Genomic DNA, 25,874 nt, shown 5'->3' with positions numbered 1-25,874 from the left:
ACAACAAAATTCTGATCTTCTTCTACTTTTGCAAAATTAAATATTCGCGTAATTTGCTCCCGTTGAGTAACTTAGTGACACAAATGTTTTTGTATTAATAAGTTGATGAATAAAATCGTTCCATCGTAAGAGGATGTAATTCTTTAAACCTTTGGTATTAGAGGAGAATGGTTTTCTCAAGGGTACACTGTGCATTAACTAAACTCAATTTTTTCCTTTCTATTTCATTTTATTTTTATATATCCTGGTATATTTTTTTACACTCAGTAATTTATGCTTATGATATTTATTGTTGTTTTTGAGTACATGTTTTAAATTTTCTTGTTCATGTTTCTGCAAAGTTATTATCTCCGATTATGTTGAACATATACACATATATAGTACGTATATTGATTGTGCAAAAAATAATTATTATAATTAGTTCCAAGAATTCATGTTTTGATGTTTTATATTAAATTTCATAACTTAAAAGTACTATATATAAGTTGATATTTTCTTTTACATGGATATGAAATTTCTCACTTATCAATTGAAGAAATTTATTATGCAAGTTCAAAAGTTATAATTGCTTTCATGATCAAAGATGATCTCTTTTTTAAATATGTTAACAAATATTTGAATCTTCTCCTAAGACATATATCACAATTGTATAATCTATGCAGCTTAAATTTTTTTTTTACCACGGAATATCTTGCACGTATATTCTTATTTCCTTTTAAAATGTTGCTTAAAGAATCAATGATTTATCATTTCGTGAATAATTCATTCATTAGAGGTTTTTGAATTACGTGATAATGACAAATAAATAAATTCATGTTGAAATATTGCTGATAATTTTTTAAAAATATTTTTTTTATTATTTTTAATTGTATGAATATTAGTAAATAAATATTTTCAAGTTATTATTGTTTATGATGGCGCGAAAGGCGATCATATTACCTAGTCGTATATATAATATATGAAATAAAGAGAACAATTTGTAAGTATAATATTATTATTTTTGTCGTTCAAAAAAACAGTAGTATCTAAATATACACTGCCAATGGGCGGGAGAGTTTTATTCCGCGTGGAGATATTATTGTTTGTGTAAGTAATTGGCATTTTACTAACCTAACCATGGTTAAAATATTATTGTGGGTTTAATACGCACTATTCTTGTTTGTCCCGTTTCTCATATCTCTGCTCTCTTTCTTATATATAAGTATCCATCTGTCAGCCAATTCTATTCCTATTTATAGCACTCAAACCATCAGAAGCGTAGGTTTCTCTCTGCTTCTCCGCTGCTTCACTCATACCTTTGTATACTTCTATAAATAAATTATTTAGCAGAGTGAGTGGGAGGGAGAACGGACGGGAGACATCGTCGGAGGTGGGAATCGTTTGTATCAGCTTCTTTTATCGTCATCGGAAAGACTTTGTCAGGTATCATATCTCATTTATTCTCGCGATGATTCAGATCTGAGTTGAACTTGCTAGGTTTGGTATTTGACCCCTGATATGTGTTGGTAAACCAGAATGCAGGGTTTTAGATGTTTTATTTTTTTGATTGTCTGGCCTCGATGTTGTCGTTATTTTGAAGCTGAACTAGATAGGTTTTGCTTTGAGCTGAAGTTGTCTGGCATTTGAACCCTGCTATGTGTTAATAAATAAAAATTTAGGGTTTTAGATTTTTTTTTCTTTTTGATTGTTTGGCCTCGATGTTCTTGTCCTTTTGAAGTTGAACATGGTAGGTTTGGCCGAGAAGTTGAACTTGTTTGGCATTTGACCGCTGATATGTGTGATAAATAATAATGTAGGGGTTTAGATGGTTTTTAAAAATTGTTTGGCCCCGAAATTGTCATCCTTTGGAAGTTGAACTTGCTACGTTTGCCATTTGACACCTGCTATGTGTTAGTAAACGAGAATGTAGGGTTTTTAGAATGTTTCTTTTATTGTTTGGCCTTGAGTTGAACTTGTTTAGCATTTGACCTCTGCTGTGTATTAAAAAATTAAAAATGTAGGGTTTTAGTTTTTTAAAATTGTTTGGCCTCGATGTTGTTGTCCTTTTGAAGTTGAACTTGATAGGTTTGACATTTGACCCCTCCTGTGTTTAATAAATAACCATGTAGGGTTTAGATATTTTTTCTTTCAATGTTTGGCCTTGAAATTGTCGTCCTTTTGAAGTTGAACTCGCTAGGTTTGGCATATGACCCCTGCTATGTGTTAATAAACAATAATGTAGGGTTTTAGATTGTTCTTATTTTAAAAATTATTTAACCTCAATGTTATCGTCCCTTTGAAGTTGAACTTGATAGATCTGGCATTTGATCCCAGCTATGTGTCAGTAAATAATAATGTAGAGTTTTAGATGATTTTTTTAGAAAATTGTTTGGCCTCGATGTTGTAGTCCTTTGAAGTTGAACTTGCTTGGTTTGGCATTTGACCCCATTTACATGTTAGTAAATGACAATGTAGGTTTTTAGATCGATTTATTTCATTGTTTGGCCTCAATGTTGTGGTTGTTTTGAAGTTGAACTTACTAGGTTTGGCATTTTGACCCCTGCTACGTGTTAGTGAATGATGATGTAGGGTTTTAGATCATTCTTTTGTTTGTTTTAGGTTTTTGTGACTTTTTTTTATTGCTTTGTGTTCCAACAGTTCAAAAGCCTTTGAACTAGTGCAGTGTTGTGAAAAGCGCAGAAAAGCACGCCTAAAGCGCGTTTCAAAGCGAGGCGACACCAGTGCGCTTCTTTCTCCTGAGGCGATGCGATCTGAAAAAGGCGCTCGCTTCAGATAACGTAGCGAGAAGCGATACTAAGGCAAAAGCGCAGTAAAGCGTGCTTTTTATAAAAAAGCGACAATTAGTTTTTTTTTTAAAAAAATTAGTTAAAAATAAATCTGAAATATACAACATAACTTAATTTTTCTTTCATGACTCTTCTTTCGCTTCTTCTCTCTTCACGACCGCGACTTAGACTGCGTTTCTCTTCACACATCGACCGCGACTGCATGTAAGTTTTAGCCGATGTTTATTAGTTCATCTCTATGAGTTTCTTTTCTCCTGAAATATACAATCTTCGCCTTTGTTTCATCTCTGTGAGTTTCTTTTCTCTTCAAGAAGTGTACGAAGGAGAAAGTCTCACTTATGGTGATGTTTCTGTGGCAAGTGGTGTTGAGGAGAATATTTATAGTTTTAGGGGGAGTACTTTAAGGGGCAAGGAAAGAGGAGTTGGAGGTTCTAGTTCAACTCGAAACCTTGTTGATGAGCCTTCTGATGATGAAGAAGATGATGACCCAGTAGAACCCTTGGTTATGGCACTTGAAGAGTTTGAGGATCTTGTTGAAGAATAGGAGTTTGAGTCTTTGTGATTTAATTATGTTTTTATTTTTGCTTTATATGTTATGACTTTTGAGTATTATTGACTATCTATTTTCTTTTAATCTAAGACTATATTACCTCTATTTAGTTATTTTATTTTTTTTATTTTTATACTAAATTTCGCTTTTTTAAAAAAAAGTGTGCGCTTTGCTTCACGCTTCTCGCTTCTGTGAAGCAAGCCCTCGTCGCTTTTTTCCGCTTCTCGCTTCCCAAAACACTGAACTAGTGCAACTTGCGTGAATATAATGCTTTTGTGCATGTTTGAGTTGAGAGGAGCCCACTTTCGTGTTATTGTAGTCAGTAGCGTATGCAAGATTTTTCAAAAGTGATGTTGACATTTAAAGAAGAGAACGGATTAGATGAAATAATGAATTTTTTTAACCTTAGGGTCTTAAATCTATATTGACTAATCAAGTTCAAAATTGGTTAAATAAATTTAACGTTTACAATTTATGCAAAAGCGGAGAGCTTGGTTGATGGGTTTTGATTTGATCCTTTAACAATTAAGCGCTTCAAATTAAAAGAATCACACGAATTCACTGAGTAGGAGGTTCAAAGTCGGGGAAAATGCAACATAAGTTATGAGCTTAACCAGGGACCATAGAGCACTGTGTGTTATCATTCAATAATATATGTTCACGTACTCTATTTTTTCAGGTTTTATATATATAAGAATTTTTTGATGAATCAGTGTCAGATGGACACCCCTTGCCACAAGGTGCATCCAGCCTGTAGTCTTAAGGGAAAAAGGCAGTCATGTTAATTTATTCCCATAGATAGTTAGGTGTTCCTGCTCTCTGAGTGTTGTGTAATGGCCACCCACTTATTCAGTTTTACGTATTTGACCTCAAGTGTTTTGTTGTCAAGGGGGAGGGTAGCGTAATGGTCAGACCCTTTACCCAACGGTATTATTGGAGGATTGAATCACCATGGTAGCAAGGTCGGAAGGGGTCACAGTTGGTTGTCTGGGTTGGGTTTCTTTGGTTAGTAAGGGGGTTGGTATGCAAAACAATTGTGTGCTGCCTTTTGCTTTTATCAGTATAACTGTGCGAGGGGCACAGTTACTTGTGTTGCTTTGTCTCTGTTAAGAAAATATCTACTACTCTTGAAGTAACATGTTCTCTTCCCTTGTGTAGTTCATCTTCTTCTCTCTTTTGCGCAGCCTTTTTTAGCTGTTTTGGCTGTAGTACATTTTTAGTACTCCCTCCGTTTCAAAAGGATGACCTAGTTTGACTTGGAACGGAGTTTAATAAAAGAAAGAAGACTTTTAATCTTGTGATTCTAAATTAAAGTTATGTCAAATGTACTAAAATGCCCTTTGATCTTGTGGTCTTAAACATGCCACGTGGAAATTTAAAGTTAAAGTGTTGCAAAAAAAAGAAATGCGTCATTCTTTTTGAAACAGACTAAAAAGAAAATAGGGTCATTCTTTTCGAAACTGAGGGAGTACCATCTTATAAACACTGTCAATCATTCAGGTGATGGAATATAACACATGAAAAATGTGATTCATGGATTTCTTTATAGTATTATTGCTTTGTTTAACTCTTATTCTCATTTCATGCTTTAAAGTCGTTGCGTCTTTTCTGGTGCCAGAGGTAATTGGATACTGAAGCTTGAGATGGCTGCTACTGCAACTGCATCTTCTACTGGTCCACGTTATGCACCAGAGGATCCCACCCTTCCCAAACCTTGGAAAGGCCTAGTTGATGGTAAGACTGGATATCTCTATTTTTGGAATCCAGAGACCAATACTACCCAATACGAGAAGCCTGTTGCTACTCCTCATGTGGGTGCTGCACAACATAAATCCTCTGTATCTGTAAGTTCATCAGTTGAGAGGCCTTCTCAAAGTCAATGTTCTGACCGTGGTGACAACAGAGGTACCAATGGTGCCTTGAGCAAACTTTCCTCTGGAGAGGGTATTCAGGTAACTAGTTCTAATTAATACATGTGATTTCAATTTCTTCTCTCTCTAACTTTCAGTGACTTAGTGATACACAACAGGAGAAATCAGCAAACTTTTGTTTTGAATAGTATCTTGGGTTGTCTATTGTCATTTTGAGAATCACTATTTGAGATTAACTACATGTTCTCTCTGACAGTTCCAAATGCAAATTAGATCCTGCACTATGTATTACTTGGAAAAGAGGGTATATATCAGTTTTCTTGATCTTTTGCAACCTTATGTTGTGCATCATATTTCCTATGTGGTAAATGTTCCAGTGGTTTGATACATCTAACAAATAATTTGCAAATAACATATGTTTTGGCGCTTGTATGTTTTAGAGGAGTTTCATCTGTCTTTTTGTGATTGTAGTTATTGTAACAGCACTTAGAGAGGTGGTGTCTGGATTGGCTTTTTAACTCTCTTACAAGTTAAAAGTCAAAAGGCATAAGTTGGTAACCCCAACTTTTGACTCCTTTTTTTTTTTTTTTTACTTTTTAAGCTTTTAAAAAGTGTTTAAAAGAACTTCTGATGTTATCCCAACACTTCCAAAACAAAAAAAATTTCTTTAAAGCCAAAAACCACTAAATTAAGTCAATCCAAACACCCCAAGTTTGAACCTTAAGTGGGTGTTTGGATTGACCTATTTTTTGTGACTTTTGGCTTTTAAGTTTTTTTTTTAGTTTGGAAGTGTTAGGGTAAACTTTAAAAGTGCTAGAATTTAAATGTATGGAAAAAGCTAACCCAACTTATAGGTTTTGGCTTATAAGTCATTTTAAAAAACCCATCCAAACACCCCCTTAGACTCTTTCCACAATTATTTCCTGATTAATATCCAAATTATACTTACTCTACCAGTGGATTTCTTTTGGTCTAAGTAGATTTTTTCTTTCACCTTTAAATAGTTTCCTAAATTGTCTTCCGTATTTTTGCTAAAACATGTTTCCCCCCATCATTTTTGTAGACTGCAAGAGCAAATGAGCTTTCCCGCGATGAAACATCTGCGCCTAAAGGTTATAGTGCTTCAGCTGCCGCGAGTGACATATCTCCAGATGCCTATCGCCGTCAGCATGAAATTTCTGTCACAGTAAGCATCTGTTGTACCTTTTCAATCAAATAGAATCATTTGTTATTGGTCATTTTCGTTCTCGATTAGTGCCATATTATTTTTGTATGATTCTACTAAATATGTCTTTTTCATTTTGTCGAAAATCGATTATGACCATGAGTAGTGCATGACATAAAGTTTATGTGAATAACAAACTTTTTGTGGAGATTCTCTCAGAGAACACTGCTACGTGCAGTGTAATAGAAAGTTAAAGGGCAGTTATTATGTCTTTGGTGACAGTAGTGAGGAATCTTTTTTGTAGTCAGGGTAATCCTTAGTTTGATGAAACACTATTATTTTTTAAAAAGAATTGTAAACAAGTAATGCAACTCAGACTGTTTTTTTTTTTTTTGGTTCATCTAGAAGATGCACTGTATTTTGGTGTCTTTGGTCTGTGATAATTATTGTGAATACAATTTGACCCGTAAATTTAACTTAAGATGTGCACACAGATCATAGCACTGAGTGTGGTATCTCCTATGTGAAACTGATGATAACTTCATTACACTACTCATGTTGCTCATGGAAAACATGTGAATTAATTTCTTTGCATCTGCCTAGGATCCATCCTTCCGTGCAGACAAGCCTAAAAAGGCATGTCTGTCATACTCATGTTTTTTTCTTTTGATAATGAATACTCATGTCTATATTATGTTCTATTTTTCCAGGGAGGTGATGTGCCCCCACCTTTCACATCGTTTGAAGCTACTGGGTTTCCTTCAGAGATTTTGAGGGAGGTATTAATGTAGTCCGTTATTTTGTTTTAATCTCTTTTGGAACATCTGTAGCGAAGAGCTTACTTATTCATAAAGGGTCAAGTGTTCTTCTGTTAATTTCAATGGCTGCTGGAGGTCCATTGCAGTAATCATACAATTTTTCCCTCTGTACTTTGACGCAGATGCGATATTTGCTCCAGGGAGGAGCTAAATGTCGTACGCTGTGCAACCCTCTTTTTGGTCTTCCTTGTATTTGGAATTCCCTTATTTGGTGGACCAAATTTTGAAGGGCTTTCTGAATCATCCTTGTTCATGGCTGGGACTGCTGTTGGTGGTGTTAGTCTGCCACATGGTTTGACATGAAGAAGAGGCTTCCTCCTGCTCTTGCTTGCATATGCAAGTGTTGGCTGCCTGCGTAAGGGGGATATGCTTCTTCTTGTGTTGGCCACTTCAAAATAAAACATAGAAATAATCTAGGTGTAACTTCTTAGCTTGTATAATTGCTGACAGAGGTTTTCCAACTTTTACATTTCCAGATACATCAAGCTGGGTTTCCTGCTCCTTCCCCAATACAGGCACAGTCCTGGCCCATTGCACTTCAGGGCCGTGACATAGTAGCTGTTGCAAAGACTGGGTCTGGAAAAACTCTAGGTTTCTTGCTTCCTGGCTTTATTCTTCTAAAGCAACGTCGGAGTAATCCTCAATCAGGCCCTACTATTTTGGTTCTCTCGCCAACAAGAGAATTAGCCACACAGATACAAGATGAAGCTGTGAAGTTTGGTAGATCTTCAAAGATTTCTTGCACGGTATGAATTGTTATTTGACTATGTTTTGTAAAAAGTTTGATTCCAGAAGTAGATTTATCTTTTGATTTCCAATTACTGATGCAGGGCTAACTAATGGTTTAATTGTAAAAACCAAAAGTTAGCTTGGTCTGTCACATTTTTTTGCTATACTCCTTTACCATAATTTTCCTGTTAAGTCTGATTCGAAAGATCTCATCTTTTCGAATAGTTGTCTGGCCAAAAGTGAAACTTAGAGGGTAATCATTGTGTTTCTCATTTTGTGGTATCAAACACATATCTGCTTAATCCTATGCAATCTCTTTAAACGGTTATATGCTTCTTTTTCGTCAAACATAATTTTTGTTAACGTAAATAACCATGCACCAAGATAATGTTGTGCACCATTACGAAAAGGGGAAGGCCCCATTTACAGTATGATATTACTTGACAAAAAAAAACGAATGATTTTATTAAAACCTTTACAGAAGTATACTATTTTACACCTTCCCGTAGAACAATCAACAAATGTTGACATGCTAATGTTCAGGTCAGATGAACCAAGTGAATGTGTGTTTTGACTTTTTCTTGAAAATTGGCGATGCTGTATGGTTTTTGGTTAGTGTCTATATGGAGGGGGGACCCAACAGGCCCTCTGCTTTGACAATTTTCTTGAGAATTGACAATGCTGTATGTTTTTTGGTTAGTGTTTATATGGAGGCGCCCCAAAAGGCCCTCAGCTACGAGATCTGGACAGGGGAGTTGATATTGTTGTTGCTACCCCTGGTCGATTGAATGATATTTTGGAGATGAGAAGAGTTAGGCTGGATCAAGTTTCTTACTTGGTGTTAGATGAAGCGGATCGTATGCTGGACATGGGATTCGAACCTCAGATAAGGAAGATTGTGAAGGAGGTGCCTACGCGACGGCAGACACTGATGTACACAGCAACATGGCCTAAGGAGGTCCGTAGAATTGCAGCTGATCTATTGGTTAATCCAGTTCAGGTTAACATTGGGAATGTTGATGAGCTTGTTGCGAACAAGTCTATTACACAGGTGCATTTCTGTTCTGTTCTCTTTTCTTGGACCGTGCTCATTAAAAATGCCTAAGATTCTCTCTCTCCTCTAAATTGGATTAGAGGACTGAGATGTCATGGTAGAATGCGTCCCTTATTATCCCTGAGCACCAAGGGAGAACCTGTACTTGACATAATGAGGTTACATCATTTTTAATTAATTGTCATGTGCAGTACATTGAAGTCTTGTCATATATGGATAAACAAAAGCGTCTAGACCAGATCTTGAGATCCCAAGAGCCTGGATCAAAAATCATTATCTTCTGTTCAACTAAGAAAATGTGTGACCAACTTGCTCGCAATCTTACACACCCATTTGGAGCTGCTGCTATTCATGGTGATAAATCTCAGGGTGAGAGGGATCATGTACTGAGCCAGTTCCGCACTGGCAAGTCCCCCGTTCTTGTTGCAACTGATGTTGCTGCTCGGGGCTTGGATGTCAAAGATATCAGGTTGGTGGAACTAAGAATCTTATAGTGTGCTTGATTATTTGTGGGTCACGTTTAATTCTCTTTTGATGGCTAACTGAATTAAAGAATATATATGCCTTCACTTTTTTATGGAGTGAGCATTTGGACCGACATATATTCCTTGCATGCTCTTCCCATGTTATTTCCCGTTAATCGATGGGGTGCAAACAGGTGTGTGGGGGTGGAGTTGTGTTTCTGATTTTGTTTTGGGTACCATTTGGTGATTTTGGGAGAGTGTAGGCCAAAAGTTACAACTTTGTACCTTTCATGTGTGATGTCATGATTTAGTTTGCAATGTAGATGGATGAGTAAAGTTCACATGGTATCCTTTCAATAAGATCTACTCNAGTTTCGTTCTAAACTCCTTTCTTTTTCCATTTAGCTTTTATTGTTTGTTTGGGTTTGTAACTATGTGACCACTGGAAGTGGAAGAGCTATTTGATGAGACTTCATCAGATGATTGTACAAGAAGGAACTAGATAGATTAGAGAGAAAAAAAGAACAGATAATAAAAAATGATAAATAAATAAAGGAATTTTGGGTTAGGTTAGCATCCGAGTTTGGGGCGGTATGGCATGGTTTGACATCATGCTGGAATTTTGTGGTTTTGACATTTGAAATATGCTCGAGCAGAGGTACCTCCAGAAACATCCTCTCTACCTTCATAAGGTAGAGGTAAGGTCTATGTACACTCTACCCACCCACCCCCTACCAGACCCCATGTGGGATTTCACTGGGTTATGTTATTGTCCAATTAAAATATTTATGCATCCCTATAAATACTCTTTAAAGAGTAGTTTCTCCTAATATTTTTGGTAGTGGGATTTGTCTTCTATGTAAGTTAAACAATTGATGAAACATTTGTGGCAGGGTGGTGGTCAACTATGATTTTCCAACTGGAATAGAGGACTATGTCCACAGAATAGGAAGAACTGGTCGGGCTGGTGCGACTGGTGAGGCCTACACATTTTTTGTTGACCAGGATGCTAAACATGCTTCAGATCTTATTAAAGTTTTAGAAGGAGCAAATCAGCAAGTGCCTACTGAACTACGTGATATGGCTTCTCGAGGAGGTGGTATGGGGAGGGCTAGGCGTCAATGGGATTCTGGCTCAGGTGGACGGGAAGGAGGACGTGGGGGAGGTTATGATGCTGGCTATGGTGGACGAGATGGAGCAAGGGGTGGTTGGGAAGCCCCTTCATCAGAAAGAAGTGGACGTGTTTATGACTCGGATTCACGTGACAGGTTAGCTGTGTATCAATTGTATGTGGATATCTTATTTTCCTTTTTTTTCCATGTTCTGACTAATTGGTTGTGATTTATTTAGAGATAGACATGGTCATGGCTCTGATGCTCCAGCTAGTTTCCATGGTCGAAGCTTCCATGAAACTATGATGCAGGGTTCACAGAGACGTGATAGAAGTCGGAGCAGAAGCCCTAATAGAGGTTCTGGATGGGGTGACAGAAAAGGCAGGGAGCGAAGTCGTAGCCGTAGTGCTGAAAGATCTGAGCGGACTCGTATTCAAGTTCCAGTAGGTGGCAGTTTCCATGAAGCCATGATGGGCTTCAGTAGATCATCAGCTGGTGATTCCCGAAAGGACTGGGAAAAAGAAAGATCCCAAGGTGATGGGAAATCTGGCGATGGACCCCGTGCTAACAATTGGGAGGAGTAAGAAGGTAAAGGAGAGCCTGGGTTGGGCGAGTCGTGTTGATTTTTGATGTGTTGTAGGAAATGCTGGAAGAAAAAGGGGTCATTTTTGTTAAACTTTAACCACTACATGTTTTGGTAAACAATGTTCTCGGATAGAAGAAGCTTTTAGCGTATTACTGGAAATAGATAGCTGAAAATCTGCAAATGGGAAGTTTTTGACGGATGTAAATGTAAAGTATTTTACCGTCAAACTTTGTTTAATGGAATCAGCCCACTTCTAAGTTTTGAGCAAATTTCTCTAGTTAATGCATTACTTTTACTCCTTCCATGTAGGGAAAGCAGAATTTACTCCTCCCCTGGAGGTATAGAGGTTTTCTATAAAACTATTGACTATTAGTATGGAAGGAATAACTCAAGTCAAAGTATTCATGAAGAACGCAAATAAATAGTAGATTATTGGTTTTCATAATTAGACCTTGGTATTATTGTATGAACAAAGGATTGATCGACAGTGATCAAAGGATAAAAAGGGAGAGAGGATTGAAATTATATTCCTATATGAAAGTGTTTCCTGTTTTAATACATGAATTTCCAAAACTCATGAGCCAGATCAGAATAATTCAGTTTCAGTCATAGGCCTTAGTAGTTGATTTTAGTATTGCACTAATGTATAAATTACACATCTTGAAATGCAATAACGATTGCTTTAAATATCTTCTTCCATCTTTTGCCTTCCATTATTGACAGGGATTCTCAAACTATTCTGCTAGTTCCTGACCTAATCTTCCTATAACTCGAACCCAATCCACGAGTTCCTGTTTTTGGTTAACCTTTTCTTTACAGAGCATTATGACTACAGGATTTGACAACTTTCTTCACTTGTCACGCATCTTTCGGCTTCCCCCGTAATCTCTTCACTCTTGAATAAAGAAAGACTCCAGCTAGAGCCATAGCAGTCCCTGAAAATATTGAACAGTGTCTCAAGCTAGATAATTACTGATAGATAGATTCACTCAACCAATCAATAGAGATATTAAGAAACTGATATACTTGATTCCAAAAAAAAAATAGTCAGTAGAGAATCAATATTTACCAAGGGAGTTAATTGGTGAGACGGGTGTTTGGAAGAAGATGACTGAGGATACAATGACTACCACTCTCTTCAGACAATTACCAACTGCATGTGTCACTGGTGATACCATCTGTAGTATCATGTATGAAACCTTCCACAGAGAAAAAGATCAAGTAAGAATGAAACGTGGATTTAACATATTTAAATTTGACAGGTTCAACTTTTAAGGTTATTGGCACTATATTCATCTTGCAATTACGGGGTACAGTTTTTAATATTTTTAGAAATTATCATGTTTTTTCACACATATAGCTGTGCTCCGAGTTGGAAATACTCAGTTCAGTTGAACATAGTGCAAAAAGGCTGCATCGGCTTCTAAAGCAAACAGAACCAAAGTTAACAGAGCAGATTATCATGTAAATTTACAGGATGCTAACCTGTTGGTAACTGTGCAAGCAGAATCCAGCTAAAAGAAGTCTCACACAAAGCTCTCTGACATGTAAACCTTGACTTGCCTAGATTGATACGGAAAACGAATCACATTGTAGTAAAACTAGAAGATAAAAATCACTTCAAACATGGCTGGAAGTGAATATATACTACTACTACTACTTACAGCAGTATATTGTAGATAGGATGGAGTAAGCTTGATCCCTTCCATCAAAATAGCAGCAGGTACCAAAAGGATGAATGAAATGATTGTGATCATAGAGAACAAATTGATATTATCCAATGCCTCCTATTAGACCATCTTTGACAGTTAATGGTTTCACAAGACAAAATTTGCATCTTCAACAAATATGATAAATTAAAAACTAAAAAAGGTAGCCAGGTGCATAAATCATCTTGCTTTCACCAGGGTCTGGAGAAGGGCCACACCCCAAGGCTACGACTGTTTTTTTAATATTAGAAGTAAGACAGCTGAATTTGAATACCAATGATGTTAGGATAATTGAATATTTATTTTGCTAGCATCTGAATGTTTAGTGTCTATACCTCCTCTTTAACCATGAATTTTTTGCTAAATACATTACGCGATTGGTTAGTCAGATTGGAAGCCATTGCACTGCCAAAGCCTATCCTGTTCCAAAGACAGAGAGTTCAGAATCAATGTATAACTGCTATTAAGACCCCACAGTAACAACAATAAATGTGCAAAACTATTAACAGGAGTAGATAGTGCGACAGTTAGGAAATTGCAGTCGTCTAATAAGAACTTGTCAATCCATAAATATACCATGAAGTTACAGAGGTTGTACACCTGTAAACCGGCCCCTACAGCGAAATAGGCACAAGGAAAGAGCAATATATAGACCGGTCTAACCTACAGAAACAAAACGATAAAATTTACAAAGTTAGGGAGGGACATACCAATTAAAAGAGGCCTCTGTCATTGATGCTAATGCTACTCCACCAACAACGGGAACCAGAGAAGATACAATCCAAGGAGATGGCCGCTATGTGGATCACAACAAGGTCATCATTTTATATGCTAAATAAGCTGAATTTCTAGTGTAATACTCAAAGGGATAAGAATCAGATTGTCAGAATCAAAGATACATGAGGCTGTTTCCATAAAGTTATGCTGGTTATAGCTTATATCACGCATTTAGTAAACAACTAAAGTGCTTTCAAGCCAAATCAACTGAATGTTATATATCATGAAGAGGTAACATTGTAAAAATTTTATACCTCTGCAAGAAACAGCGCAGAAAGAAGCACGGTGAAGAATGGTTCCATTGCTTTGATTGTGTGAGTAAACGAAACGGCTACTCTCCCAAGACTGATGTTCGTTAAAACATTACCCAATGTGTGAATTGCAGCTAGTGCGAATATTGCTTTAAACTGGAAATTCAATATATAAATCAAAACAAAGAAAGTTAGTCATACTGAAAACAAAATTCTCATATATGAAAAATGGATGGTTTTACGTGTTTTTGATATGACTAGATGTCATTTTCTGTGTAAAATATATATATATATATATTAAAAAATTAATAATGATATTGACATATCGAGTGTGTTTTGATGAATTTTGGCGTGGTAAAGTTCAATAGACGTCGGAGCAAGTATTATGAAGTTAAAAAGTATTAAAAGAAGTAACTCTCATACACAAATAATGATTTAGTTTAACTTGACACGAGGTTTTTAAAAAAATAAAAAAAGATTTTTGAATCCTATGCTCCTAAATATCTATTGTACAAAATTATTCTTTAATCTCGTAGCCTAAACCATCTCAGGTGAAAAGATGAATATTAAAATATTACAAAAAAAAATCATTCTTTTTTTATTGAAACGGAGGGAAGTAAAGTTTTTCTCATGAAATATATTCTCTGTTAACAAAATACCAGAAAATACAACAACAGCAGCCATGTGTGTAATCGGTCTGGGGAGAGTAGGATCAAAGATGTATGCACAACAACAGCAATCAAAGCAGGATAGAAAGGAAAATACTGAATTTTCAAAAATAACAATATAAACAAAACACATGAAGAAGCGGAGAGGAGAAAGAGTAACTTGAGATTTACTGATTTTTGGTATCGGATGAAGACGAAATCCCCACATAAAGAGTATTAACAAAGTCCCACAGCCAAATTGTGAGGCCGTAACAGTCGCCGGAAATGGAAAAACCTTGAGTACCTGTTTGTTGTAAATATTATAACAAATATTCAAAAGGTACCAAATTCCAAACATCGCGCCCAGTTGAAGCGTCTGTATCACTTCCTTGGGTTTCACAACCTCAGATTCACCTGCATTTTCTGCTACAGCCCTAACTTTGAACAGATCCAGTTTACATGAACTTTTCGCCAGAATAGGAACACTACTTTTTCGAATCGAACAACTTTTTGGTTTGTGCAAAGCATAATGCTGAAGAGCTGAGTTGAATTTATTACAACTGGTAATGAAGATTTCATTGGAAGGTTTTTGAGGCTTTAGAAATGGTGTGGGAAGAGACATGTAAAATGTAGAGGTTCCCATTGTTTATGTTGAGAGCTAAATCTAGTTCGTATCAGCTTATATCGACATTGATGGTTGAAATTCTTCCATTGAAATTTCAATTATACATAATATGTTGGCAGCAGGTAAAAAATGAATATTGCACAACTTTGGCAGGGAAGAGAAACAACCATTACTATTATATTATTATTATATGCATTCCCTCTCATTTTATATATGTGGACTGTTTGGTAGGATGAAGATGTTCTTTATTGGAAAATAATTTAATTTTTTACTTCCTCATTTCATATTAATTCTATATTTGTCATTTCTTTAAATTGATATTTGAGGGGTTAATATTTCCCATATTTGTCTTTTCCTTTAATGGAATTTGATATTTTTAGTAGGTAAATTATACTACTTAAAAAATTATTATTTTATGATTTTACAACAGATAAAATAAAATTATATCCTTTAATGTTTTATTTATAAGAAAAGACATAGAGTGATACTTGAAGTTGTCCCGATTTTTTAAAAAGACATTTAAACTATGCAAATATCCTATTACCCCCACTAAATAATTCTGAATTGATATTATTGTATCATTTTTTATCCACCTGACATGGAGAGTGTATGCGCTCTCTTAAAGAGTGTGAATAAACTAAAAAAATGAATATAATTTTATTTTTACAAATATTTTGCTGTAAAATATATTTTCTTGTTTTTCTTATTATTTTAACTTTTTCTCTTTATTAATTTTCTCTTTTTGTTCTTTCTTCTTCAAAAATTCATTGTCATTTTCATGGTAACTTTTCACTTTCAATATCATTTTTTATTGCAATTCCACCTCTTTTTTTACTACTATTAGTTTAACTCTTTTCAACTTTAAAATTATATCTAAATATTTTATTACATTTCGAACAATTTGATAACCCACTAGATTTCAAGATGATTAGTAGGTATTATTTATTTTTTAAAATTCAAATTTCACCTAAATTTTTTCAATTTTCGGAGAATTTTGATTCTTACAAAATTATCATTTCTAGTTTTGAAGTTATATGAAATGAGATAAATTAATTGATGATACCTTCAAAATTTTAATTTTCTTAAAAAAATAATTAGTTTTGTTCTCAATGTCACAAATACTAGAAAATATTATAATTTTGAAAGAAGGGAATTTGATCGAATAAGAAGAAGAAAAAAAATGGAGGGGCTCAACTTGACGTAGGGGTGGGGTGAGGTGAGAGTGGGAGGTGAAGAAGAAGAAGAAAAAAAGAAAATGAAGGGAGGGATAACTTGAAAGTAGGAGTGAAAGATAAAGAATTTAAAGTGAAATTAAAATTAAAGCAATAAAATTAAAATAAGTCAAAAAGTATGAGAGAGAAATAAATAAAACTTAATATATATATATATATATATATATATATATATATATAATTCAATTAACACGTGTCACACAATGATTGGTGTGTGATAATCATTTGCTATTTAAAATTTGGTATTGATCAAAAAATGATGTAATAATATATTATCGAAATTGTTTAAGGGGGTAATAGGACGCCCGCATAGTTAAGGTGTCTTTCTAAAAATTTGGGACAATTTCAAATGTCACTTTATGTCTTCTCTTTTTTAATAGGTGTGCATTGCTTAAAATTCAATTAATATGAAATAAAGAGAATGGTTTATAATAATTAATTTCGAAATATTATTTTGAGAGTATTAATATGGGAATTTGATAAAATATTATATGAGCAGGATGATGTAGGGAGTAGGGTTTCGAGTATGATTATCTTAACCCCTAGGCCACTAAAGTCATTGCTTGGGACACCTTATTTTTTGGAGCCTTTATTTTTACAAAATAATTACTTGTATATGTTATTTAAAAAATATATATATATGATGTTTGTTATGATTTTTACGAAGGAAATTGCATATGAGATGAAAATAACCTAAATTTCACAAGAAATAATTTGATGAATATATATATATATATATAGTAGATCAAACTATTTTTTAATTTCAAAATAGATTTGAACCAATTGAAGAACATGAAAATATTTTTAATTTCTTATTTAATGGTAGAATATTGAGATCACTAGATGATAAGAATTTAAAAGATATTGTCTTAAACTTGAATTTTCTTTAACACGTAATAGTTATTTTTTCTTATTGAACTAAACTTTTTTTTTTTCAAATATAAAGTATATATAGAAAATAAAACAGAAATAGATAGAAAATGGCCAAAGTTATCTCTTCATTTCTCCTGGTTGGCCCTTAAATATCTTACACTGTTAAACATGTCCCCCTTCATAATACAAGGGACCAGATCTTCTTGGTTAAGCCTAACCCAATTATTGGGTTATATTTTTCTTGTTTAAGTTTAGATGTATCATTTTAATTTTGAGATTTAAGCTTTTAAAATTTAATAATTAATTTGAATACAAAAAATTAAAAAATTAAATCATATAAAATTTATTGAATTATGATAATTAATAATTTTAAAAAAATTTATAAAATAAATTAATTGACACTCAAAATTTCTATTATATCACATATATTAAAACTGAAGACGAGTATTATTTGCATGGTCAGAAATGTTTGAGCTGACCTGCATTGATGTGGCAGGAAAAGTTCCCTCTGCCACATTTGTACAAAGTTTTATTGGCCTTTTTTTTTTCCCTTTCAACATTTTGTACAAAGATCATTTGGCATTTGACTCAACAAAGTCTAAAGAATATTTTAAACTATAGATATATGACCTCAATCTCTATTTATTAAATTTTACTGAATATATTATTATTTTTATTATTATAAATTATAAAATTTATGTAATATATCAAGTAGGATATTGAGTATTAAGAAATACAAAATTAAAAAAGACATTTTTTTTTCTAAAAATAAAGTAAAAACAAAAAAAACTTGATGACATTTTTCATCGATGGGGTGCTTATGTTGACAGGTAAAAGAACTCACGTGTGAATTAAGGGAGTGGAAAGATATGTGGTGTTCTATTCACGTGGCTTTTCAATTTCCTCAATGCTTACACTAACATAACACACACTTCATTTCCCTCTCTTTGCATGTTAGTGCAATAGCTTTCATATAGTTAGTTAGTCATGAAAATTAAATATTCAGTCCAGTCATAATTTCTCCTCAATTGTTTGATACACTAAAACAACACGCCTCCTTAATCCACAATTACTATTAACAATTTAGCTTATTTAAAAATAAATAATTTGGAATTGAATATTTTAAGTTCTGAAAGTATTTTTTAAATATGATTTATATTTTTAATTTTAAAAATCAGCAACGTTATCAAACTTGAATAATTTTATCTCAAACATACCATCAAATCTGCCACTTTTTTAAAAAAAAGTAAAAGTATCATAATATATACTCCCTCCGTCTCATTTTATGTGACAATATTTGACCATACATGGGATTTAAAAATTAATAAAGACTTTGAAATATTTATCAAATTAGACTTCAAAAAAGTAAATTCACTTTTCTCGCTCCTCATAATTGTATTAGAGTACTATGTCTAAAATTATCATATAAGAAAATGGTGCCACATAAAATGAGACGGAGGAAATACTATATTTATGTATAATCACAGTGTCATTGATTTGTATATGAACTACTACATACTAATATAAATCTTGAAATTTTTGGAGTTGGAGTTGGAGTTGTGTTTGTTTATAATTATTGGAAAAATATTTGAATAAGATAAAAAAAAAATAGGATCATTTGTACAGATATAAAATTTAGAGTAATTTAAAAAAGGAAATATATAGTAAAAGTGAAAACAAGAAGAAAAGAAAATATAGCTCATCCTAGTTAAGTTGACATTCAACATGCTTTTGATAATGTATAGCAAGCAAACTTGCAATTCCAGAAAATTAACCTGACAATCCCCAAGTTGATATTTTACCTATACATCCTCACTGCCAGAAAAGGATATAAAATCAAGTATCCATCCAAGTCAGTTCATATTACTTTATAAACAATGGTGGTTCATTCTGATTTCCCTAGGGTGACATAAAAAAGGTTTTATAATATCCAAAACAAATACCCTCCAAATAGAAGCGATTCTTTTCCTTTTTGTTAAATCTCAAGACAAAATTGTCTGATATCTAATTGTAGAATCAAGAAGAAAAATAAGCACAACATCTAAAGAACGAACAGTGTACTCGAGACCACAAGAACTGGATATTCATCAAAACACATCACACAAAACATTTGAGTCGCGCAAATGTCAAATAGCCTGTATGACCTCTTGCCTCACCAGAAGGCCTAATCACCACCGTAGGAGAAGAGGAGCATTCAGTCCCATTGCTTCCTTCAGCAGAACCCTGCCTCCTCTTCCGTGGAGGACGCTCAATAGGATCTCCTTCATTTACTGGGCAGCTCTCTAGTATCTTTTGTCTAACTTCATAGGTGCGAAGAAGTACTTCAAATGTTCTTATATCTACAAAATCAAAAACACTTGCCACATGAGAGTCTGTAGTTCCTATAGCAATGTTTTAAACTAAATGAGACCAAGTTTCCAGGAAAATAACTTACCTGTAAACTGTGATTTGAGTGCTTCACATGAGCGCTGTACTTGCTCAATGCATGGAGAGAAGGAGCACAATACCCCATCTGGTTTCAACATTTTGCCAGCAGAAGGAATGACAAGCCAAGGTTGAGGAAGGTCTAAGAATACTGAATCTGCTCTCCCACAAAACTCATCAGGGAATCCCTCGCCCTGTATATCTCTTACTCCTACTGTTACCAAACTGCTCAACCCTGTTTTTTCAAAGTCCTCCCTATATGCGGAAATTTTAAACACCGAGTTAAACTCACATAAAATGAAAATTATAATGAGCTCCTCTATCTCATTCTACGTCTTTTGGATGGGTGTGCGGAGCTGATTGGAAAAAGAACGCTTTTCCTAATTGATATTACATTTGCACGAAGAGGCAAGTGTTGATCAAATTTTCTCCTCTTGCAACATTTTTGTGCTAGTGCACAATGATACATGGTGGTAGTATTACACTTTCACATCATAAAGGCTGCATGGGAAGATGTTTCTTTCCTGTGGCACTCTAGAGCCAACTCCTGAAACCTTATACTCCCTCCGTTTCAAAAAGACTGGTCTAGTTTGACTTGGCACGGAGTTTTAGAAAATAAAAAAGATTTTTTAATCATGTGGAACTAAATTAAAAGTTATGTCAAATGTACAAAATTGCCCTTTAATCTTATGGTCTTAAACATGCCACGTCAAAAGCTGAAAGTAAAATGTTACCAAAAAAGAAAAGAGGTCATTCTTTTTTAAACAAACTACAAAGGATAGGAGGTCATTGCTTTTTAAACGGATGGATGAACTTCTTAATCCCGCAGCAAAAAGAAGAAAAAAACATTTTGCTACAAGAAGAAATCCCATGAAAATGTTCTTGGTCGGTAAAAAGAGCCCCATTTAAAAGAAGTATTCAATTTTATAACCTCTTAAGGAGTGCCCTACAACTAAAAATGTGTTCAACCTGAGTTTTAAACATCTTCTAAAACTAAATTTTTGCACTAGAATGACTGTAAAGGATAGTAAATGCACTTAAAACCAACAAAAGCTTGGTAGAAATCAAACTAGAACAATTGACTACTTAATGACAGTAAATCCACAAATAAGTTCCTAGGTATTAGAGTCTTACCTAGCTGAGGCAGCTCTCTGTTCATGGAAATCGAAGGTATAAACATGGCCAGTGGGGGCAATAGCCCTTGCAAGCGAAGTAGTCAAAGATCCACTTCCAGTACCAGATTCAAGAACCACACAACCAGGAACGATCTCCAGGTACATAACAACAAAACTAATATCAGCTATATAAAGAATCTGGGTTCTGTGACTCAGTACTAGCGTCCATAGCTCAGGAGTTGGAGCTAACAAGTAAACAAAAGCACCTTTGTTACTCAAAACCTTGGACCCAAAAGGTTTACCTATCCATTCAGAATGCTTAAAAGCACCAAAACGATTCTGCAGAACCCCATCCTCACTGACTTTCACTGCTTTCATTGTGTCGTGCCTCTCGTACACAATGACCAAATCTCCATCTTTAATAAAACGCTTAAACGATAATTTATTTGCTGGGTCAATCGGAAGAATCATGTAGAATGGTTGAATCTTAATTACCTGCCAAACATAACCCAATAATTACTCGAGAGCTTCAAAAGTGCTGAAAAGAAAACAGCAGAAACCCAATAAAATATGCAACTTGAAAAACAGAACGGTAACCTTAACAATTCGTCAAGCCTAGAGCTTACAGGTTCGGTCAACCCTATAGCTTTAGTCCAAATGTGCAATGCTTCTTGTAGATAAAGAATAATAGGCTTGCTATATATTACATCCCATTAGCATTAGGAGCACTATTTCTTCTAGAAACTATGTACTATCCCACGCCTTTTCCTAAAAGAATGTGTCAAACCTTGAGTACTATGAAACTCAAATCAAGTAAAAAAAAAATAAGTCATTTGCCCAAGTTTTGAAGGAGGGAAACAAATTGTTTTGGCCTTTTATCCTTTCTCTGGATTGAGATATGTGCTCTCTTCTACTACTCTGAATAGTTCAAATTAATAAAATGATTACAAATAATTGCCTATCTAGTTGGGGAGGCCAATCTAAATACAGTTAAGTACTGCTCATATTTTAATCCTTTCATCAGGTTGATTAAGCTTCTAGTTTAGGACACACTTCAACTCCTAATTAATATGATTATTTTTGCTACGCTCCATACCTCAGCAGAGCTCACCTCAACGCACTTGTCTCATCTCGTCTTTCTTATAATGGTAGCATTCAAATCAGCTATAATGGTTGTTCCCTTCCACCAATACATGTACCAAATAACGTTATCTAATCATTTTATCTCTATGTTGAGATTTGGACACTAATCTCTAAAAAGTTTACCCACTTTATCAGTTTATTGACCGCTACGCTAATTACTTGAAATAGTGATCATCTTTTTAGCATTAAAAAGTACAATTTGATAACGTCCACATCGTCCAGATAATGCAAACAATAAGTTTTAGATCAAGTTCTCAACACATTCTATGACAGACCCCTGTAAAAACCACCAGAAAACCAGAGGAAAAGCTGGGTTCACGTGTACTGACAATCAGAAAGAACTCCAAAAATACCATATCATCATAACGAAACACTGGACCTTAAATTAGTCCACCCGTTTAACCTCAGTTATTTAGCCACTCAGAGAAATTAGTCCTATCCATCCATCATATATAATTCATTGAATATGTGCAATGTAATATATAGCAAGGCTAGTATCATCTGCTGATTTCAACATAAGTCCTTTCTTATGTATTGTTTACAATTTGTCAAACATAGTGTTCTTATCTCATGATTTCAATAACTTAAAAGAATTATAAATAAGTATAAAGTTGTTCACTCACTTTTTTCAAGTTTTCTACAAACCCCTCTGAATGTGTGTTCTTATAAACGACTTCAAAGACCCAAAATCAAACAGAGGAAGTACGAGATTCTTCTATGCTCTCAGTTTCAATAAAAAAACAGCTTTCAGCCCCTGGGAAATATGAAGATGGAAAAATGGCTAGATGTTTTCTTAATGTTCTTTTTGTGCTCTGTTTGCTTTCCTTTTAAAATCGAACGGTAGTTTTAAGTTTTTGGTATACTATGACAACCCACAGTAACTACAACCAAGCATGTTTGTTTTTTTCTAAGCACAGTGAAACACTCAAGTCGGAGACGAAGAATTTACATGGAGTTGTGAGAAGTATACTTACAGATGCCGATGCTACCGACGATGAAGGCCGGAATACTGTACGAAGAGCGAATAGAGCGGGGTCTGGGCTTGCTGGGTTTCGCACTGGTGGGTTCGAGGAAGAAGACGAGGCGGGGTCTTGGGGGTATACGTATGTATTGTTGTTCGTATTGGTGGGTTGGGTCTGTGAGAATTGTATTGAGGTGCTGGGCTTGTATGGGAGAGGGAAGTTGGGCCGATTTGGTGTTGCTAGAAAGAGAATTGGGCTGCTCTTTAGGATTTGAAAGTTGGTTAGATTTAGGAAGCAAATGTGGCTATGATTGCAATAGAAGAAATGGCTTGATGAATTGTTAATTTAGCTAAATCTGGATTAATATGATTAACTAGCGAGTTCTCTCGCTTGCCTAGATTGAGACTGAAAACAAATCACATTGTTGTAAAAGCAGAATATAAAAATCATTTCAAACATGGTTGGAAGTTAGTATATATTTTTTGTTTTTCATTCGGTGTTTGAAATTTATGTTGGAGCTCCGATTAAATTCGGATCGCGCTCTGCAGGGCCTATTCGAGAATGGTGCTACCAACATGATTTTCTCCGTACTAAGTACTCGAATTTGAAATCTCTAATTAAGGATAAAACACTTCCACCAGTGCACCACAACTCCCGTTGGTCGAAAGATAGTATATACTACTACTTACATAAGTATATTGTAGATATATAATGGTATAAGTTTGATCTTTCCATCTAAATGGCAGCATGAAAATAATCAAAATGCATTATTACCCGTTCAACTTTTTTCTATAACATCAAATAGCGCTCACATAACCATTTAAAATTAAATTCTTTTTATTATGAAAATATGACATCTTTTAACGGAATAAAACATAAATAGTGATACCTGAAATGGGCGGAGGAAGTATTAATAGTAAAGATTCTCATCGTTATGGGCTAGGTTCGTTGGGCTGACCTAGTCTAATAGAGAATCTAGTAGGGTTGAACTAAGATTTTTGGAGTCCAATTAAGAAAATGATTTTTTAACCACGGCCTGAACAAGCATGTTGATTTGTAGGGCTTGAGACATATCGGTAGGGCCGGTCCGTGGGTTAGTAAAAGTTAATTAAAAAAATAATACAATGTTAAATTTCAAACTAAAGAGAATCCAAACTCAAACAATTAGGTTAATATTTTTATTAAAATATTTTTACTTTTACTTTTTTTAAAAATAATAAATATTATAAAAATAATTTTATTTGTGAATTTGATTAACAAATAGTAACATTAACATCATGTAATATTATTATGTTGATATTTATGATGATATCTGAAAATTATAATTATAATTTAATAATTAATAAAAAATATAATAATTAAAAAAGTAGGCTGACCCCACAAGCCTATAGCCCATAGACTTGTGGATTGGGTCAACCGTTTTTTGACCTATATAAAATAGACTAACACCACCTATTCATAAAATATCAAAATCTATATGAATTAGTTCGAATTGGATGCGCTAGTTAATATTAACAGTTCTAGTCAATATATGCAATTTAGTGGGCGTCATCATTTATATAATTCATTAAACTTTATTTAGTCAATATATGCAATTTAATTGACGTCACTATTTAATAAAGAATATATGCAATTTAATTGTTACTGTGCACAAATGTTTAACTTCAAATATCGATCATTTGCTTTTGTACATATTTGCATTGACTCGAAGGACGACAAATAGAGACGGATATACTACACTGACCTCCAGAGCTAGCTTTTGACTCTAGATTTTCAAATGTTTTGGATAAATATTATTTGGATATTTGATTATAATGTTTAAGAAAATATTTTTAATATTTTTAGAAAAATATAATTTATTTTTATAAATTTTTAAAACTAAATCATAAGTTTATATTACAAATTAATTGAATCTTCGTTGCAACAAATAATAAGTAGTATCCACAATACCAGAGCAATGTGGTAGTTTGAAATGAGTGAAACAAGCATTATTCCATACATCGTAAGTAAACTAAGCACATGATTTTATTACCCTGAGTTGATTGTTTATCATTTCTATCAACAATCATATCATCACTTTCATGTTTACTTAATATTTCGTTACTATTTTAGTGTTCACATAAAAAAATTATATAATACAACACAAATAATTACTATAGAGGGTGTTATTATAAAAAACAAATGTTTGGTGTAAAATTTTAATTTTTTAAAAGATCTCAAATAATAAGATTTGACTCAAATACTAGAAAAAAATAGTATTTGCAAATTTGAGATATTTGCCAAAAATATTTGTCAAATAAATGACAAATTGTTGGGACAAACACTATTTGTCAATTTCCGCCCAAATATTACTCGAAAATTCTATGACCAAACGGAATTTAAATTTAATATTTTATACACAAAACAAAAACTCTCGCATAAAAACTAACTAGATAATAAGAAATTCTATTATATATTATTCATAAATATAAAAATCTAACGAGTTCAATGCCAATTTTAAAGCTTTAACAGGTTCATTGCAAATTTACTGTTCATAAAGTAGTAACAATTGTCTACATTTACTAATTAATACTGTGTATTTTTCAATTAAATTTCAAAAAGCTTGCACATTTTTTACCATCAGAGCCATTCATTGTAATGTTTTAATTCTGGTGATACAACGTGTGTTGGATCAACTTTTTTTTTTTATAAAAAAAACAGCTATCACATATGATGCACTAGTTATTTAAAAACACAACAAAGAACTTATCCAAATAAATTAATAGCGGGTTTATTCCTATTTTTGTTTTTCAGTGACAAATAATTAATATTATAACATTGATTTCAATTAAAATCTTACTTTGAACTCCAAATTCTGATTTTTATGGCTAAACACCTATCATGTAAAAGACAATAAACAAATTTTATCAAATGAGCCCAACACCTTAACCCAAAATTGACGATAGTATTAGGAATGAGCGTAATGTTTTTATATTTTAAAA

At 33.8% G+C, this 25,874-nt stretch overlaps 3 protein-coding genes across 3 annotated transcripts; 1 reads left to right on the top strand and 2 right to left on the bottom strand.

The window, feature by feature from the left end:
- Positions 1-1,266: 1,266 nt before the first annotated feature.
- On the top strand, positions 1,267-11,417 carry LOC107011069 (ATP-dependent RNA helicase-like protein DB10). Its single transcript, XM_015210391.2, has 9 exons — positions 1,267-1,422; positions 4,955-5,288; positions 6,271-6,393; positions 7,083-7,151; positions 7,667-7,936; positions 8,620-8,970; positions 9,165-9,442; positions 10,331-10,705; positions 10,788-11,417. Exons 2-9 carry the CDS (start codon positions 4,980-4,982, stop codon positions 11,131-11,133), a joined length of 2,121 nt encoding a protein of 706 aa, XP_015065877.1. The 5' UTR covers positions 1,267-1,422; positions 4,955-4,979; the 3' UTR covers positions 11,134-11,417.
- Positions 11,418-11,626: 209 nt separating this feature from the next.
- LOC107011070 (phosphoenolpyruvate/phosphate translocator 2, chloroplastic-like) lies at positions 11,627-15,348 on the bottom strand. Its single transcript, XM_015210392.2, has 8 exons — positions 14,701-15,348; positions 13,876-14,028; positions 13,555-13,640; positions 13,180-13,264; positions 12,800-12,922; positions 12,621-12,698; positions 12,205-12,334; positions 11,627-12,070 (listed from the first exon to the last, which is right to left on the bottom strand). Exons 1-8 carry the CDS (start codon positions 15,160-15,162, stop codon positions 11,994-11,996), a joined length of 1,194 nt encoding a protein of 397 aa, XP_015065878.1. The 5' UTR covers positions 15,163-15,348; the 3' UTR covers positions 11,627-11,993.
- A 3,693-nt stretch (positions 15,349-19,041) lies between these two features.
- Positions 19,042-23,068, bottom strand: LOC107009031 (tRNA (adenine(58)-N(1))-methyltransferase catalytic subunit TRMT61A). Its single transcript, XM_015208286.2, has 4 exons — positions 22,906-23,068; positions 20,808-21,283; positions 19,684-19,928; positions 19,042-19,588 (listed from the first exon to the last, which is right to left on the bottom strand). Exons 2-4 carry the CDS (start codon positions 21,257-21,259, stop codon positions 19,347-19,349), a joined length of 939 nt encoding a protein of 312 aa, XP_015063772.1. The 5' UTR covers positions 21,260-21,283; positions 22,906-23,068; the 3' UTR covers positions 19,042-19,346.
- Between the last annotated feature and the right edge of the window lie 2,806 nt (positions 23,069-25,874).

The sequence above is a fragment of the Solanum pennellii genome, chromosome 2, assembly GCF_001406875.1.
Source record: "Solanum pennellii chromosome 2, SPENNV200".
NCBI classification, from domain to species: domain Eukaryota; kingdom Viridiplantae; phylum Streptophyta; class Magnoliopsida; order Solanales; family Solanaceae; genus Solanum; species Solanum pennellii.
This window is presented reverse-complemented; position numbering and strand designations above follow the sequence as displayed.